Below are 19569 nucleotides of genomic sequence, written 5' to 3'. Positions count from 1 at the left end.
GCTACTTATTATGCCCCAGAAACTGCATGTTTCCCTAGCCCTGTTTAGCAAAGAGCTCCACCCTGAAGCCAGTAATCCAGTTAAGAAACTTAGAAACTGGAAAATGGAAAATCTTACATCTCCTGGATCTTCTGTCTATTCACATGTTATGTGTGTGATGTTTATATATGAAAGAGCTTTGATTAATTGGTTTAAAAATGCTAAGAACTTAAACCAAATATCTTGTCAGAAAAATTAAAACTGTAATGCCTTTTAGTTCATGTGACTTAAGTAACCTTTGGGAAATAAAGACAGTTTTAAAGACTATTGGTAAAATAAAAATATCTTCAAAAATGTAGGCATTTGGTCTAAATTAGGCAGGTCAGATATTAGGTTTGCTAAATACTTTACGGTCATAAACTGCTTCTTCGGTTAACAATGTAACATGTACTTGAGACTATGGGACTATGGGAAAAGCAGTTCTACCTGCAAGGTGTGAAATGTGCACGGAAAGTGAAATGTGTTTTTGGTAAAAAGATTGTAAGAAGTCATGGGAATGTGGATTTTTTTTTTTTTTTTTGCCTAGATTAAAGGGTTAAAGGATTATTTTCAGTTGGATAGAATAATGCTGAAGGTTTGAGCAAGTTGTGGAAGGTTTGTGAAAAATTAATCTTGTAAAAGAAATTGTGTGTGAACACACTGGCCTAAAGTTAAAGGGGTATTATTCAGTTTTTCCATAAATTGAATACTGGAATAAAAGCACAACAGTTTTCTTGGAGCATGAATCTGCTCTTTAACAAAAAGTGTAAAGGGTTATAAAAGGTTTATGAGAATCTTACCTTATGGTTGAATAGATTTGTCTACAAGGTTTTATTAAGAATTGGGTTTGACATCAATAATGCGCTAATGCAATGGTGAAATTTTGCTTTCTCCCTTGAGCAGGATTTTTACATTAAAAAAATAATGAAAGATGGCTGGGTGTAATGGCTCATGCCTGTAATCCCATCAATTTGGGAGGCCAGGGCAGGCAGATCACTTGAGGTCAGGAGTTTGAGATAAGCCTGGCCAACATGGTGAAAACCGGTCTCTACTAAAAATACAAAAATTAGCCAGGCATGGTGGTGCACACCTGTAGTCCCAGCTACTCAGGGGCTGGGGCAGAAGAATTGCTTGAACCCAGGAGGCGGAGGTTGCAGTGAGCCGAGATCACGCCACTGCACTTCAACCTGGGTGACAGAGCAAGACTCCATCTCAGGAAAAAAAAAGAAAAGAAAACAAAGATTTTTGTTTGCCTTTTGAATAAACTATAGGAAAAAGAAGGGAAAGAAAGGAGACAGATTATTTGGAAAGCTAAGTCTTCCTTCTACTAATGAGTAAAGGATTTTGCCTTTTAAAATTTTTTGAGTTATCATTTTGGGTAAATGAATGACTTATGGTGACCTGGGATTCTATTTTGTAATATCAAGCGTTTAAACCTTTAATATTTGACAAACTTTCCAACATCATACTCTAAATTCTGCCTTTTCCTGACCTAATTAATCTTTTAGATATTAGGTCCTCTCAAGTCCAAAAAATGACATATTCAGCTTATTTGGTATAAAAATCACACAGCAAGCATTGTCAGATATGAAATGATGCTTGGCTTTCTTTGGGCTGTATTTGTATAAATATGTTATTGGTTTGTGTTCCAAAATCATGTGAAACTTCTATAACTCTGATATGACAGTACATGTTATTAATCAATATAATTGGTATGTTAAATTGTTCCATGTCACAGAAGTAATCAAAATTCCTAGTCAATTGTGGCTTTTGTAGAGGCTGCCCTAAGGCATTCTGTCATCCATACAAAATTGTTGTCTTATTTTGGTCCTCTTTAGAAGGCGGTTTTATAATCAACTAGAGAACTCTAACAGGTGTTTCTGAATGCAGGTTTCTGATAACTTTGGAGATTGTGACATTAGAATAGAGGAAAAACTTTCAGGACTCTCATGGAGAGCCAAAATGTTCATGAATATTGAACAGGAGTTAACTGCATGAGCTGAACTAATAGGACTAACAGAACTAACAGAAGACAGAAGTAACTTGTTCTGACATGAGCTGAACTAATAGGACTAATAGAACCAGTAGAAAACAGAAGTAACTTGTTTTGACTTTTTGCTTAAATTGTTGCTGATTCATTGTTTTGTTTTTCAGAGCCAAGAAAACTTTTCTTTTGAGCTATTTACAGCTTTTAACAATTGAGTAAAGTAGAGAGAAACAAGAGAGATGGGTAATGTAAAAATCTGGATCAGGCCGGGTGCGGTGGCTCATGCCTGTAATCCCAGCACTTGAGGAGGCCAAGACGGGCGTATCACAAGGTCAGGAGATCGAGACCGTCCTGGCTAACATGGTGAAACCCCGTCTCTACTAAAAATACAAAACATTAGCCGGTCGTGGTGGCGGGTGCCTGTAGTCCCAGCTACTTGGGAGGCTGAGGCAGGAGAATGGCGTGAACCCTGGAGGCGGAGCTTGCAGTGAGCCAATATCGCGCCACTGGACTCCAGCCTGAGCAGCAGAGCGAGACTCCATCTCAAAAAAAAAAAAAAAAAAATATCTAGATCAATATTCTAATTCTGGGCACATTGGAATCAGCTAGCAATCCCATATCATCTTAGTTCCAACAGTTACCCAGTTCATGAAAATCCCTATTTAATTTACTTGGGATAATTTTACTTATTTTGTTTTACTGTTGTGGAATATATCACTGTTGTACTCTGTGTAGGAATGCAGGATAAGCTTACTCAATGTTTTCTTAAACCGAACACTTATTAATCTTCCAGATATCAAATTTTCTTGGCGTTATGAATGGCCCTCACCATACTGATGCTTTCTGACTTAGCTCCTTTCTTTCTCAAATATAAAAGACCCTAATAGGCAGGAATGTCATCACTCCTGTTCAGCCTGAAGAAGTTATAGAAGATGAATCTTTGTCCCTCTACAACCTTTAGAATTAAGGCTTCTCTTATAAAACAGAGAGGGGAAATATGTCAGAGGCGTTTAAACCAGAGCAACTCCATCTTGAATAGGGGCTAGGTAAAATAAGGCTGAGATCTGCTGGGCTGCACCCCCAGTAAGTTAGGCATTCTAAGTCACAGGATGAGATAGGAGGTCGGTACAAGATACAGGTCATAAAGACCTTACTGATAAAACAGCATGTGTGGTAAAGAAGCTGGCCAAGTCCCCACAAATGAAGATGGCAATGTAAGTGACCTCTGGTTGAACTCACTGCTCATTATACACTACTTACAATGATTGGCATGCTAAAAGACACTCCCACCAGTGCCATGACAGTTTACAGCAGCCATGGCAACATCAGGAAGTTATCCTGGATGGTCTAAAATGGGAGGAACCCTCAGTTCCAGAAACTGCCCACCCCTTTCCCAGAAAATTTATGAATAATCCACCCCTTGTTTAGCATATAGTCAAGAAATAACTCTAAGTATTCTTAGTCCAGCAGCCCAAGCTGCTGGTCTGCCTACGGAGTAGCCATTCTTTTATTCCTTTGCTTTCTTAATAAACTTGTTTTCATTTTATTTACATATACTTCTTGAGACAGGGTCTTGCTCTGTCACTTAGGCTGCAGTGCAGCGGTGCAATCTTGGCTCACTGTAACCTCCACCTCCTGGGTTCAAGCGATTCTCATGCCTCAGCCTCCCGAGTAGCTGGGACTATAGGCGCATGCCACCACACCCGACTGATTTTTGTATTTTTAGTAGAGACAGGCTTTTGCCATGTTGGCCAGGCTGGTCTCAAACTCCTAGCCTCAAGTGATTCACCCATCTCAGCCTCCCAAAGTGCTGGGAGTATAGATGTAAGCCACCGTGCCCAGCCTTTCACTAAAGAAAAAATGTGTAAAAGATTCAAGGGGTACTTAACAAAAGAGCAAGTTAAAATGACAGGAAAGATCTCAATCTATTTAGTTATCCGTAAAATGCACATTAAAACCACAATGAAATACCACCATATTCTCACGAGAGTAGCTAAAATTCATAAGCCTGACAATACCAAGTGCTGATAATGATGGGGAGCAGGTAGGGCCCACCCACACTGATGGGGCAAGGGTGAACTGGAGAACTGTGGTGCCATCTCATCAATGTGAAGGTGCCCGTAACCCCAGACCTAGTACTTCCACTCCTAAGTACTCAACCTTCAGAAACATATGCTTAGGTACCACGTGGCACACACCAGAATCTTCCTGGGAGCACTGTTTCTAGTAGCTAAAACTGGATACAGCCCATGTATTCCACCAACAGCATAATGCTTAAGTAAATTCTGGTATATTCATTCCTCAACAGAAATAAATGAATTACAACTACACGCAATAACATGAATGAATTTTAAAAGCACAATGGTGGAAGACTCTGCTTCCGAGTAGGAGAGGGTACTGGTGGCAGACCAGCGCTCCTGCCTAAGACGAGTTTAAAAACTGAATAAAATGCAGAAATGATCTCCTGGAGGCAGCAAGTTGCTGCTCAGCAAAGACAACTAGAGGAGTTAAGATTCCAGAGAGGGAAAACCCTCCGGAAAGTGAGCTGAGCTCACTGTCTTTACGCTGTCCATGTTCAGGGATTCCAGCCCCCACAGGGGGCTGAGTATCCACCTGGAGCAGTCCCACCAGGACATGAAGAAACCTGCAGAGCTTTTGGTAGAGGCTAGGAGTCTCGAGAGCACAGCCACCTCCTGCAGGACATGTGCTGAATCCTCTGGCTGTGTGCAGCACGAGACCAAGAGCCCATGTGGAAAACCCCTGAAAAGCAGAATGGGGTTGTTAAGAAGCCACGAGGAGACCAACGCCACGGCTGGGAAGCCATCAGAGGAAAGAGACACATGGACACACCAGGCACTGGCAGAAAGCCCAGGAGAGCCAGAGGAGAGCAAAGGCCGGCTGGGCCAGGCATGACTGGACTGCAGCGACCAGCCAGCCACTACTCTACTTGGAGGAGAAAGGGGTTTCTCTTAAGGAAGATGACATTGTCTGGACCTGCCATAATGTTTTTATACACAACATACAATATTCAATCAAAAAGGCCAGGCATGGTGGCTCACGCCTGTAATCCAGCACTTTGGGAGGCTGAGGCAGGCAGGTCACTTGAGCCCAGGAGTTCAAGACCAGCCTGGACAACACAGTGAAACACCGTCTCTATAAAAAAAAGAAAATAAGAAAGAAAGAAAAAATTAGCTGGGCGTAGTGCTGTGCACCTGTAGTCCCAGCTACTCAGGAGGCTGTGGTGGGAGGATCTCTTGAGCCCAAGAAGTCAAGGCTGCAGTGAGTTGTGATCACCACTGCACTCCAGTGTGGGCAACAGAGCAAGATTCTGTCTCAAAAAAAAAAAAAAAAAAAAAGAGAGAGAGAAAACACAGACAAGAGCAACAGACCCAAAGGTGATCCAGATGTTGGTGTTAGCTAACAAAGACTTTCATTTACAATAATTAATGTGTGTATTCAAGGCAGCAGAAGCAAAGATTAGGAAAATGTATGGAATAATAAGAAATTTTTCCAGAGTATTAGAATAGTAACTATAATAGAGAAATGAAAATTCTAAACTGAAAAGGCAGTATCTAAAATAAGGAACTCATCAGGATTTCACAGCAGATTAGAAATTTCAGGGCCAGGAGCGGTGGCTCACGCCTGTAATCCCAGCACTTTGGGAGGCCAAGGCAGGCAGATCATGAGGTCAGGAGATCGAGACCATCCTGGCTAACACAGTGAAACCCTGTTTCTACTAAAAACACAAAAAAATTAGCCGGGTGCGGTGGCAGGCGCCTGTAGTCCCAGCTATTCGGGAGGCTGAGGCAGGAAAATGGCGTGAACCCGGGGGGCGGAGCTTGCAGTGAGCTGACATGGCACCACTGCACTCCAGCCTGGGTGACAGAGCCAGACTCCACCTCAAAAAAAAAAAAAAAAAAAAAAAAGAAATTTCAGAAGACAAGATTAAAGAATTTGAATAAAGGAAAATAGAAAATATACAAATTGAAGTATATATAAGAAAGAATGCAAAATGTAAAAAAGAACATTAAACACGTAGGACTCAGGGAAAAAGTACAAGTGTAAGTGGAGTCCCAGAAGGAGAGAAGAAAAAAAGTGAGGAAGAAGCAATATAGTAAGAGAAGATGGCTGTAATTTTTCTCAAACAGATAAAAGACACCATTCTACAGATTGAAGAAGCCCTGTGGACATCCTGAAAATTTCAAAGAACATCACAGGAAATTTTCAAAGACCATCACCTCTAAATATGTCATAGTAAGACGGCTGCAATTCAAATAAAAAGAACACTTTTTAAGCGGCCATACACATTACTGTCAATAGAGCAACAATGGTCTGGCATCTTCTCAAAAGCCTATAACAATATCTTTGCACTGCTGAAAGAAGATAAACAACCACGAAATATAACCTTCAAAAATGAAGTTGCCAGCAAACCTACAGTATAACGAACATACAGGAAGTTCTACAGGCCAGAAGGAAATGATTACCCAGGAAAATACAGAATCTCAGGAAGGAATGTATATAGTAAAAGAAAGAATAAAAATGTATGGCTGGTTAAAACAACAAACAAACAAAAAACAATGGGCCAGGCATGGGAGCTCACGCCTGTAATCCCAGCACTTTGGGAGGGAGGCCGGCAGACTGCTTGAGCTCAGGAGTTGGAGACCAGCCCAGGCCACATGGCAAGACCTCGCTCTCGCTCTCGCTCTCGCTCTCCCTCCCCCTCCCCCTCCCCCTCCCCACATGCCTACGAGCCGAAGCTGGACGGTACTGCTGCCATCTCAGCTCACTGCAACCTCCCTGCCTGATTCTCCTGCCTCAGCCTGCCGAGTGCCTGCGATTGCAGGCACGCGCCGCCACGCCTGACTGGTTTTCGTATTTTTTTGGTGGAGACGGGGTTTTGCTGTGTCGGCCGGGCTGGTCTCCAGCTCCTAACCGCGAGTGATCTGCCAGCCTCGGCCTCCCGAGGTGCCAGGATTGCAGACGGAGTCTCGTTAACTCAGTGCTCAATGGCGCCCAGGCTGGAGTGCAGTGGCGTGATCTCGGCTCGCTACAACCACCTCCCAACTGCCTGCCTTGGCCTCCCAAAGTGCCGAGATTGCAGCCTCTGCCCGGCCGCCACCCCGTCTGGGAAGTGAGGAGCGTCTCCGCCTGGCCGCCCATCGTCTGGGATGTGAGGAGCCCCTCTGCCTGGCTGCCCAGTCTGGAAAGTGAGGAGTGTCTCTGCCCGGCCACCCATCGTCTGAGATGTGGGGAGCACCTCTGCCCTGCCGCCCCGTCCGGGATGTGAGGAGCATCTCTGCCCGGCCGCCCCGTCTGAGAAGTGAGGAGACCCTCTGCCTGGCAATGGCCCCGTCTGAGAAGTGAGGAGCCCCTCCGCCCGGCAGCCACCCCATCTGAGAAGTGAGGAGCCCCTCTGCCCAGCAGCCACCCCGTCTGGGAAGTGAGGAGCGTCTCCGCCCGGCAGCCACCTCGTCCGGGAGGGAGGTGGGGGGGTCAGCCCCCCGCCCGGCCAGCCGCCCCGTCTGGGAGGGAGGTGGGGGGATCAGCCCCCCGCCCGGCCGGCCGCCCCGTCCGGGAGGTGAGGGGCGCCTCTGCCCGGCCGCCCCTACTGGGAAGTGAGGAGCCCCTCTGCCCGGCCAACCGCTCCGTCCAGGAGGGAGGTGGGGGGGTCAGCCCCCCGCCCGGCCAGCCGCCCCGTCCGGGAGGGAGGTGGGGGGGTCAGCCCCCTGCCCGGCCAGCCGCCCCGTCCGGGAGGGAGGTGGGGGGGTTAGCCCCCCGCCTGGCCAGCCGCCCCGTCCGGGAGGTGAGGGGCGCCTCTGCCCGGCCAGCCGCTCCGTCCGGGAAGGAGGTGGGGGGGTCAGCCCCCCGCCCGGCCAGCCGCCCCGTCCGGGAGGGAGGTGGGGGGGTCAGCCCCCCGCCCGGCCAGCCGCCCCATCCGGGAGGGAGGTGGGGGGATCAGCCCCCCGCCCGGCCGGCCGCCCTGTCTGGGAGGTGAGGGGCGCCTCTGCCCGGCCGCCCCTACTGGGAAGTGAGGAGCCCCTCTGCCCGGCCAACCGCTCCGTCCGGGAGGGAGGTGGGGGGGTCAGCCCCCCGCCCGGCCAGCCGCCCCGTCCGGGAGGGAGGTGGGGGGGTTAGCCCCCCGCCTGGCCAGCCGCCCCGTCCGGGAGGTGAGGGGCGCCTCTGCCCGGCCAGCCGCTCCATCCGGGAAGGAGGTGGGGGGGTCAGCCCCCCGCCCAGCCAGCCGCCCCGTCCGGGAGGGAGGTGGGGGGGTCAGCCCCCCGCCCGGCCAGCCGCCCCGTCCGGGAGGGAGGTGGGGGTTAGCCCCCCGCCCGGCCAGCCACCCCGTCCGGGAGGTGAGGGGCGCCTCTGCCCGGCCGCCCCTACTGGGAAGTGAGGAGCCCCTCTGCCCGGCCAGCTGCCCCGTCCGGGAGGGAGGTGGGGGGGTTAGCCCCCCGCCCGGCCAGCCGCCCCGTCCGGGAGGGAGGTGGGGGGGTCAGCCCCCCGCCTGGCCAGCCGCCCCGTCCGGGAGGGAGGTGGGGGGGTCAGCCCACCGCCCGGCCAGCCGCCCCGTCCAGGAGGGAGGTGGGGGCGTCAGCCCCCCGCCCGGCCAGCCGCCCCGTCGGGGAAGTGAGGGGTGCCTCTGCCCTGCCGCCCCTACTGGGAAGTGAGGAGCCCCTCTGCCCGGCCAGCCGCCCAGTCCGGGAGGGAGGTGGGGGGGTCGGCCAGCCGCCCCGTCCGGGAGGTGAGGGGCGCCTCTGCCCGGCCGCCCCTACTGGGAAGTGAGGAGCCCCTCTGCCCGGCCACCACCCCATCTGGGAAGTGTACCCAACAGCTCATTGAGAACGGGCCATGAAGACAATGGCGGTTTTGTGGAATAGAAAGGGGGGAAAGGTGGGGAAAAGATTGAGAAATCAGATGGTTGCTGTGTCTGTGTAGAAAGAGGTAGACGTGGGAGACTTTTCATTTTGTTCTGTACTAAGAAAAATTCTTCTGCCTTGGGATCCTGTTGATCTGTGACCTTACCCCCAACCCTGTGCTCTCTGAAACATGTGCTGTATCCACTCAGGGTTGAATGGATTAAGGGCGGTGCAAGATGTGCTTTGTTAAACAGATGCTTGAAGGCAGCATGCTCGTTAAGAGTCGTCACCACTCCCTAATCTCAAGTACCCAGGGACACAAACACTGCGGAAGGCCGCAGGGTCCTCTGCCTAGGAAAACCAGAGAACTTTGTTCACTTGTTTATCTGCTGACCTTCCCTCCACTATTGTCCTATGACCCTGCCAAATCCCCCTCTGCGAGAAACACCCAAGAACGATCATTAAAAAAAAAAAAAAAAAAAAAAAACGACCTCGACTATACTAAAAATACAAAAAAGTAGCCAAGCATGATGGTGTGTGCCTGTGGTCCCAGGTAAAAGGGAGGCTGAGGTGGGAGGATCACCTGAGCCTGGGGGGTGGAGCTTGCAGTGAGCCGAGATCACGCCCCTGCACTCCAGCCTGGGTGACCGAACACAACCTTGTCTCAAAAAAATAAATAAATACACACAATGGTAGTAATATCTTACACTTTGTAAATAAATGCAGACTTAAACTGCAAGCCAAGGAGAATTAAAAAAAAAAAAAAAAGAGGAAGTGTGTCACTGGCTGGGTTCTTCACAAAGCAGACACTGAGACAGGCTCAGACATGCAAAGGATTACTAAAGAATAAAAATCTGTGATAGGAAAAGACAGGTAGCAAGATTGGGCAGGAGGAGCTGTCAAGCCACAATGTAGAACTGACAGTCTCCACAAGCCCAATGCTGTTTTTAAGGAAAGTCCATGCTAACAGAAACTAGGCCCTTGTCCCACTGCCTTACTTGGCCATTGGCCAGGGACTGCTCTGCCAATAGCATGACCTATATTTGGACGCTGGTTTAACAGTTGAGGCTGTGAGCTAGTCATACTCATCAAAGGCTGGCAATGAGCTCCTTTCTTAAAGAATTACAGATTAATTTTTCTAATGAAAACAGACGTAAAAATCCTAAACAACTTATTGGCAAATTAAATCTGGGTGTATATTTAAAAGGGTAAGATATTATGGCCAAGTGGGATTTATTCTACAAATGAAGGGCTGCTTTACATTAGAAAATTAATCAAAATAATTCACCAAATTAATGAAGGAGGAAAATCATATGATCATCTTTCTAGCAGCAGAAAAAGCATTTGACAAAATTCAATCCCAACTCATGATAACAACTTTTAACAAACAAGGAGAAGGGAACGTTCTTAATCTGACAGAGTTTCTACCAACAAACAAGCAAACAAAACTACAGAACACATCATACTTAATTACCACAGGCTTTTCCTCAGATGGAAAAACAGGCAAGAATGCCCACTCTTCAACACTGTTCTATTTCACACTGTACTGGAGGTTCTAGCTTGTGCAAAAAAACAAAACCAAAAAAAAAAAAAAAAGAATAAAAGTATAAGTATTGGAAAGGACAAAATAACACTATCATTATTCACCAATAATGTGATTTTTGTAGACAGGTAATACAAAAGATATATAGACAAACTTCTAATTATGAGTAAACAAAGAACTAATAAGTTAACTTAGTGAGATAACTGGATACAAAGTCATCATTTTTTTTTTTTTTTTGAGATGGAGTCTAGCTCTGTTGCCCAGGCTGGAGTGCAGTGGTGCGATCTCAGCTCACTGCAAGCTCCGCCTCCCGGGTTCATGCCATTCTCCTGCCTCAGCCTCCCAAGTAGCTGGGACTACAGGCGCCCACCACCACGCCTGGCTAATTTTTGTATTTTTTTTTAGTAGAGACGGGGTTTCGCCGCGTTAGCCAGGAAAGTCTTGATCTCCTGACATCATGATCTGCCTGCCTCAGCCTCCCAAAGTGCTGGGATTACAGGTGTGAGCCACCGCGCCCGGCACAAAGTCATCATTTTAAAATAATAATAATATAGATTGCAATTCTGTATATAAGCAACAAATCAGTAGAGAAAATTACAAATTACAGCACTTGTAACAGGAATAAATCTAATAAAAGATGCTCAAGACTTCTGTATTCCAAAGTATAAAAACATTACTGACAGAAATTGAAGCAGGCCTTTAAAAAGGGCAAAATATTCCACAATCATAAACTGGAAGATTCCATAATTGTAATACAGGTTGAGTATCCCTTATCCGAAATGCTTGAGATTAGAAGTGTTTGGGATTTCAATTTTTTTTTTAGATTTTGGAATATTTGCATTATATTTATTTCCCAGTTGAGCATCACATCACAAGTCCAAAAATCAGAAATCCAAAATGCTCCAATGAGCATTTTCTTTGAGCATCATGTCAGCTTCAAGCAGTTTCAGATTTTAGAGCATTTTGGATTTTGGATTTTCATATTTGGGATGCTCTCAACCTATAAAACATTAATTCTATTCAAATTGAACTAGAGATTCAATGCAATGCCAATCAATATCTCAGTAGTAATTTTTATGGAAATTGACAAGTTAATTCTAAAGTTTACTTGGAAATACAAAGAGCCAAGAAGAGTCAAGGCAATCTTGAGGAACCATCACAGAGCAAGAGGACTCCTAATGCTACAGTGATTCAGAGCGTGGAGAGACAACAGACTGACAACACCCCCTGTCAACAGGAGCCCAGAAACAGACCCGCAAGTACATTTTTCACCCACTATATAACAAAGTTAACACTGCAGTACTTTGGGGAAAGGATTGTCTTTTCAATAAATGATACTGAGTCAGTTAGATACTCATAAGAAAATGACTCCAACTTTATACCATATACAAAATTAAATTCTAAATGGATCATCACACCTAAATGTGAAAAGTAAAACAATAAAGGTTTTAGAAGAGCATGCAGGAAAATATCTTTGTGACCTTAAGTTTGGTAAAAAATTTCTAAATTAGACAAAAACTTAGCTACAATACAGGAAAAAAAAACAACAGGTAAGTTAGATTACATTAAGACTTTTCATTCATTAAAAGCCATAATTAAAAGCGTTAAAAGGCAATCCAAATAGTGAGGAGACATTTGCAAAACATGTATCTCACGGAACATGCCTATCTGAAACATACAAAGAAATAAGAGGCCAGGTGCAGTGGCTCACACTTGTAATCCCAGCACTTTGAGAGGCTAAGATGGGAGGACTGCTTTAGCCAGGAGTTCGATATCAGCCTGGGCAACATAGGGAGACCCCCATTTCTACAAAAAAAAGTTTTTTGTTTTTTGTTTTTTTTAAATTAGCTGGGTGTGGTGATGTGAGCCTATGGTCCCAGCTACTCAGGAGGCTGAGGCAGGAGCATCTCGAGCCCAGGAGGTCAAGGCAGCAGTGAGCTATGATTGCACCACTGCACTCTAGCCTGAGTGACAGAGTGAAACCTTTTCTCACAGAAAAAAATAAAAAAGAAAGATGAAAGCATTAGCAAACAGAGAAATGAGCCAAATATTTGAATAGTACATAAATGTGGATATTCAAACAACCAATAAGCATATGAAAAGCATAATTTGTCACCAGGCAAATGCAAATTAGCCTGTGCTACAACACACCTACAACAAAGACTATAATGAAATAAACAATATCAAAAGCTGGTGAGAAAAGAGTTAACTGGAACCCCTCACGTACTCACCGCCTGTGGGAGTGAAAACTGCGGCAATGCCTTTGGAAAACTGTTTGGCAGTATGTCCTAATGCTGAACAATTCTGCTTCTGCATTTATACCTAGCACAAATGCCTACATATTCTCACAAAGAAACTCACATAAGCATGTCCCTAACAGCACTATACACAATAGCCCCAAAGTGGAAACCACCCAAATGTCCATCTACTTAAGAGTGCGTAAGTTCCAGTATATTCACACAATAAAATAATACCATGAATGAGAATAAACTAAAAGAACACTTGTTTAAAGGCAGGTAAAGCCAACAGTGTGGGCAGTCAGGACAGAAGTTACCCTTTGTGTGTGGAAGGGGCGTGAAGGGCTTTGAACCTAGCAACACTTCTGCTTGGAGTGCTGATTACAGGACCATATTCACTCTGTGAATTCATCAGGTTGTATATATGCTTACTATTTGTGTTACAAAAAAAACATAGTATGGAACCAAAAGATGCCAAACACACAGAAATACATACTGCATGATTCCCCTTATACAAAGTTGAAAATAAGACGAAACTAACCTACACTGTTCAGAATGCATATATAGAACGCTCCAAACACTTGAACCCAGAGCAATGGCAGTCACCATGCATTAGTGAGTGGTCCCCTCTGGTGGGATGGGTACCTGGTATAGGTCAATGTTCTATTTATCTGCTAGCTGTGCTGGTTTCTCAGGAATATTGATCAAGCTGTATGTCTATGCTGTGTTATGTGTGTGACATTCTACAGCTAACCCAGAAGCACAACTGCTTTATGTTAACACTTGCCATAGGTGAGAGTGTAGATGGCTTTCCCAGTTGTATCCAAGGCAGTCAGACAGGGGGATTTGGGCTGTGTTGTGCCCCAGCGCTGCAAGGTGGCCAACAGCGACGGCGGTCGGGGGACACCTGCAGTGAGAGGCTCCCCTCTCAGCACACTCGTCTCGCTTCCCTCAGGCTTCGGCTGATTTGGATCTGGTTGCTGAACTACAAGCAAAATCAAAACTTTACAATCAGCAATTCAGAGCACCATGAACACATTCTGTTTTTAAGCATTCATAGTTTATAATATAGTTTTTTAATCCCAACTATAAAAAAGCTTACAATAATTTGTTTCGATTTTTGCATCACAGTCACCGACAACTAACCAAAGGATTAAAGGAGCTTTAGTTATGGATGATGATGGCTGTGAAATAAAGTTAAAAACAACCCACCATCCTGGTGACCACAACCTCACAGACAAAGGTGACCTTGGAGTGGTTCCCACTTTCCCAGCTTCTGGACAGGACTGTGGCACCTCTACTACCCCCGGCACCGCAGCGGTGAACAGCCAGGTATCCACAGCCTGGAGATAGGACCTGGTGGCCCACTCAGACAGGAGGAAAGCAAGCAGAACCACCACTTCAGCCTAGGGATCCAAACAACTATCACTATGTTCAAAGAAAAAGAATTAAAAGATTATTTGATTATAGGCTGGGCGTGGTGGCTCATGCCTGTAATCCCAGCACTTTGGGAGGCCGAGGCGGGTGGATCATGAGGTCAGGAGATCGAGACCATCCTGGCTAACATGGTGAAACCCTGTCTCTACTAAAAATACAAAAAAAAATTAGCCAGGTGTGGTGGTGGACTCCTGTAGTACCAGCTACTTGGGAGGCTGAGGCAGGAGAACGGCGTGAACTCGGGAGGTGGAGCTTGAAGTGAATCGAGATCGCACCACTGCACTCCAGCCTGGGCAACACAGCGAGACTCTGTCTCAAAAAAAAAAAAAAAAAAAAAAAAAAGATTATTTGATTATATAGCTCCTGGAAAAAGATTACTTTAATCTTGTTTTTTACTTTAAAAAGAATTAATCTTTTTCTAGGAGATGTATAACCAAAATTTGCCCAAGTGGTAAGAAACACTGCTCTAAGATGCATTCATACCAATAAACTCTGAATTTGAAAGGCACTGTGTGATGGCTAATATTGATGTCAACTTGATGGGATTGAAGGATGCAAAGTATTCTTCCTGGGTGTGTCTGTGAGGGTGTTGCCAAAGGAGATTAACGTTTGAGTCAGTGGACTGGGAAAGGCAGACCCACCCTAAATCTGGGTGGGCACCGTTTAATCAGCTGCCAGCACGGCCAGAATAAAGCAGGCAGAAGAACGTGGAAAGACTAGACTGGCCTAGCCTCCCAGCCTACACCTTTCTCCTGTGCTGGATGCTTCCTGCCCTCGAACATTGGATTCCAAGTTCTTCAGCACTGGGACTCAGACTGGCTTCCTTGCTCTCATCTTGCAGATGGCTTACTGTGGGACCTCACCTTGTGATCGTGTGAGTCAATATGCCTTAATAAACTTCCCTTTATATGTATACATCTATCCTATTAGTTCTGTCCCTCTAGAGAACCCTGACTAATACACACTATCTGATTACAAAGGGGAAATAATCTCCTGAAAGCTATGTCTAATCCTTGGGTGTGGAGGAGACTCTGGGCTGGTCGGCTGCCAGCAGTGTCACTGTACAAACAGCCAAGGTCTGCGAGTGGGACCAGCATGGGGCCCCTGTGGCCCTAACGACACACTCACATGTTTGTACTGGCTTCATTTCTGCTTTCTGCTTGCTAGTTTTCTCTTTAAAAAAATATGTGTGTATTCTTCCTAAATACGTATTTCATTCACATATGAGAGGCTAAAATTCTGAAAAGCAGCCAAATCTGTGCTGAAAATTAAATACTTTAAAACCACAAGAAGGTAAGTATTTCAGAGTTAAAGTTTAAATTAAACATTTAAATAATGTAAGTCAAATAAAACCTTAGAAGTATTTTTATGAAATGCTAAGTCACTTGAATATGAGCAGCAAATTTTCTACCTGCTCAAATAAAGGAAGCAGACATGTGATTCTAAATTCACCATTACACCCAGTGACCACTGAGTCTGGAAACAGAATATATATAGCAATATCCATGTATAATATACATTTGCCTGTGTTTCTCAACTTCGTGGCCACCCTTTTCATACAAACAGAAAAGCTCAAAGTTGGACAACTCTTACCTTCCAACAATTCCTCAAAATCATCCACAAAGAACTCCTTCAGTGGAGGGCGCTTTGGCCTCTTCAGGGTGTTCAGAAGCTGCTGGATTTTGGAGGACACTCTGCTGTTCACAGGGACACCTGTCACGGGAAGGACAGAGGAGCACTGAGGCCAGGACACATCACACCCTCTGAAGAAGTGGACACAGGTGTAAGGCCCAAGGACAAACCACCCGATGCATCAGAGCTTACAAATCCATCCAAGTGTGGGCCCCACTGGACAGTCATTTTGGAATCAATTCATTTAGAAAACACTTACTGAATGCCTTCCAGGAAACAGGACTTGTTCTAAGCTAGCAGGTTTTTTTTTGTTTTTGTTTTTTTGCTTTAGACGGAGACTCACTCTGTTGCCAGGCTAGAGTGCAGTGGCATGATCTCAGCTCACTGCAATCTCCGCCTCCTGGGTTCAAGCGATTCTCTTGCCTCAGCCTCCCAAGTAGCTGGGTCTACAGGTGCGCGCCACCACGCCTGGCTAATTTGTATTTTTAGTAGAGATGGGGTTTCACCATGTTGGCCAGGATGGTCTCGATCTCTTCACCTCGTGATCCACCTGCCTTGGCCTCCCAAACTGCTGGGATCACAGGCGTGCACCACCGCGCCCGGCCTAAGCAGTTTTTTAAATGGTCCAGGGACCCCTGGGGCATCCAAATCCCTTTCAGGAAGTTTATGAGGTCACGACTATTCCATGGTAATGTTAAGAAGTCATGGCCCTGTAATCCCAGCACTTTGGGAGGCTGAGGCAGGTGGATCACGAGGTCAGGAGATTGAGACCATCCTGGCTAACACAGTGAAACCCCATCTTTACTAAAAATACAAAAAATTAGCCGGGTGTGGTGGGGGGCGCCTGTAGTCCCAGCTACTCGGGAGGCTGAGGCAGGAGAATGGCATGAACCCGGGAGGCGGAGCTTGCAGTGAGCCGAGATTGCGCCACTGCACTCCAGCCTGGGTGAAAGAGGGAGACTTCTTCTCAAAAAAAAAAAGAAGTCATTTGCCAGCCAGGAGCAGTGGCTCACAGCTGTAATCCCAGCACTTTGGTTAGCTAAGGCAGGAGAGGATCGCTTGAGGCCAGAAGTTTAAGACTAGCCTAGTCAACATAGCAAGACCCTGTCTCTACAAAAAATTTAAAAAATAAAAAATTATCTGGATGTGGTGGCTTGTGCCTGCAGTCCCAGCTCCTTGGGGGGCTGAGAAGGAAGGATTGCTTGAGTCCAGAAGTTTCAGGCTACAGTGAGCCATGATCATGTCAGTGAACTCCAGCCTAGGCAACAGAGTCACTATTTAAAAAAAAAAAAAAAAAAAAATGGGGGGCTGGGCACAGTGGCTCACCCCTGTAATCCCAGCACATTGGGGGTCCAAGGTGGGCAGATCACTTGAGTTCTAGGCTAGCCTGGCCAACATGTCAAAATCCCATCTCTACGAAAAAATACAAAAATTAGCCAAGCTTGGTGGTATGCACCTGTAGTAAAGAAAAAAAAAACTAGCCAAGTGTGGTGGCAGTTGCCTGGAGTTCCAGCTACTTGGGAGGCTAAGGCAGGAGAATCGCTCGACACCAGAAGGCAGAGGCTGCGGTGAGCCAAAATCAAGCCACTGCACTCCATCCTGGGTGACAGAGCAAGACTTTGTCTAAAAAAAAAAAAAAAAAAAAAAAAAAAAAAACAGAAAATAAAAAAAAAAGCAGAGTTGGAGGACTCAAACTGTATAATTTCAAGAATTTTAAGAAAATCACAGTGGTCATGGCTATACGAGGTGTAAGGACAGATAAATAAGGAAACGGAACAACATACAGAGTCCAGAGCCCAGAAATAGACCCTTCCCTCTCCAACATGGTCTACTGATTTTCATTAAAGATGCCAAGGAAACTTGGTGGGAAAAGAATGGTCTTTATTATAAATGATGCTAGAACAACTGAATACCCACATGCAAAAATGTAAACTTTGATTCATACCTGATACTTATGCTAAAATTAACTCAAAATGAACTATCTACCTAAATGTAAAAACTAAAACTATAAAATTCTGGAAGAAAATAGAGGAGAAAACATTTGTGACCTTGGGTTAGACAAAAATTTCTTAGATATGACACAAAAGCAGAATCTATAAAAAAATTTGGTAAACTGAATGTCATAAAAATGTAAACCATCTGCTCTTTGAAAGGCATCGTTAAAGCAAGCCAGACTGGGAGAAAATACAAATGATAAACCTCATATGGGATGACTTGTATCTAGAATATATAAACAGCCCTCAAAACTCAATAAGAAAACAAGCACAATTTGGCTGGCCACAGTGGCTCACACTGTAATCCCAGCACTTTGGGAAGCCAAGGCAGACAGAGACGAGGAGTTCAAGACCAGCCTGGTCTCTACTAAAAATACAAAAATTAGCCAGGCATGGTGGCACATCCTGTAATCCCAGCTACTCGTGAGGCTGAGGCAGGAGAATTGCTTGAACCTGGGAGGTGGATGTTGCAGTGAGCCAAGATTGCACCACTGCACTCTGCCTGGGTGACAGTGAAACTCCGCCTCAAAAAAAAAAAAAAAAGAAAGAAAGAAAGAAAGAAAACAAGCACAATTTAAAAAAAATTGGCAAAAAGTATGAACAGATACTTTCCCTCAAGAGATACACAGATGGCAAATAGGTGCATAAAAAGATGTTCAACACACCATCAGCCGTTAGGGAAATGCAAATTGAAACTGTAATGAGATATCTCTACATGCCTATTGGGATGGTTGAAATTTTTTAAACATAATACCAACTGTTGGAAAGGGTGTGGAGGAACTGATACTCTCACTACTAATAATGAGAATGTAAAATGGTACAATCACTTTGGAAAACAGCGTGGCAGTTTCTTAAAAAGTTAAAATAGGCTGGGTACGGTGGCTCACACCTATAATCCCAGTACTTTAGGTGGCCAAGGCAGGTGGATCACTTGAGGCCAGGAGTTTGAGACCAGCCTGGACAACATGGTGAAATCCCATCTCTACTGAAAATGCAAAAATTAACTGGGCATGGTGGCACATGCCTGTAATCCCAGCTACTTGGGAGGGTGAGGCAGGAGAATCGCTTGAACCCAGGATGGCGAGGTTTCAGTGAGCCAAGATCATGCCACTGCACTCTAGCCTGGGCAACAGAGTGAGACTCAGTCTCCAAAAAAAAAAGTTGAAATACACCTACAATATAATTCAGCCATTCTACTTCTAGATATTGACCCAAAAGAAATGAAAGTACCCATCTATGCAAAAACGTATACAAGATTGATTATTCATAGCAGCTTTACTTGTAACCGGCCCAAACTAGAAACAACCTAAATACACATCAACAGGTGAACAGCCAAATTGTGGTGCACCCATTTAATGAAATATTACTCAATGAGAAGGAGTAAACTATTGACACAGAACATGAATGAATCTCAAAATAATTATGGAGAGTGGTAGAAGGCAGACCATAAACGTAAACGCTGTATGATTCCTTTTATATAAAATTCTAGAAAATGCAATCTAATCTATAGTGACAGAAAGTAAATCAGTGGTTGCCTGAAGTGTATGGGGAAAGCCAGAAGGATCCAAAGAGGGGAGGACCAAGGAACACAAGGACACTTTTGGGCGTGCTGGATATGGTCACTATCTTGATTGTAGTGATGCTTTCCACAGCTGTACAAATGTCTTAAAACTTTTGAGAACGGAGTCTCACTCTATCGCCCAGGCTGGAGTGAAGTGACACAATCTTGGCTCACTGCAACCTCCGCCTCTCGGGTTCAAGCGATTCTCCTGCCTCAGTCTCCCGAGTAGCTGGGACTACAGATGCCCGCCACCACACTCGGCTAATTTTTTTGTATTTTTAGTAGAGATGGGGTTTCACCATG

The 19569-nt window shown here is 45.3% G+C and overlaps 1 protein-coding gene across 9 annotated transcripts in view; it reads right to left on the bottom strand.

Annotated features, from left to right (window-relative positions):
- DIP2A (disco interacting protein 2 homolog A) overlaps positions 1-19569 on the bottom strand; it is a 116777-nt gene that overhangs the window by 47840 nt on the left and 49368 nt on the right. For all 9 annotated transcript variants that reach the window (XM_019017760.4, XM_019017759.3, XM_063702561.1 and 6 more), the window contains 2 exons: positions 15673-15792; positions 13430-13627 (listed from right to left, as the gene is read on the bottom strand). In XM_019017760.4, the coding sequence (XP_018873305.1) occupies positions 13430-13627; positions 15673-15792 (318 nt within the window). The remainder of the gene's footprint in view (positions 1-13429; positions 13628-15672; positions 15793-19569) is intronic.

Source organism: Gorilla gorilla, chromosome 22 (genome assembly GCF_029281585.2).
Source record: "Gorilla gorilla gorilla isolate KB3781 chromosome 22, NHGRI_mGorGor1-v2.1_pri, whole genome shotgun sequence".
In the NCBI taxonomy this organism is placed as follows: Eukaryota; Metazoa; Chordata; class Mammalia; order Primates; family Hominidae; genus Gorilla; species Gorilla gorilla.
Note: the sequence above shows the minus strand (reverse complement) of the source record. Positions and strands in the feature narration are given on the sequence as shown.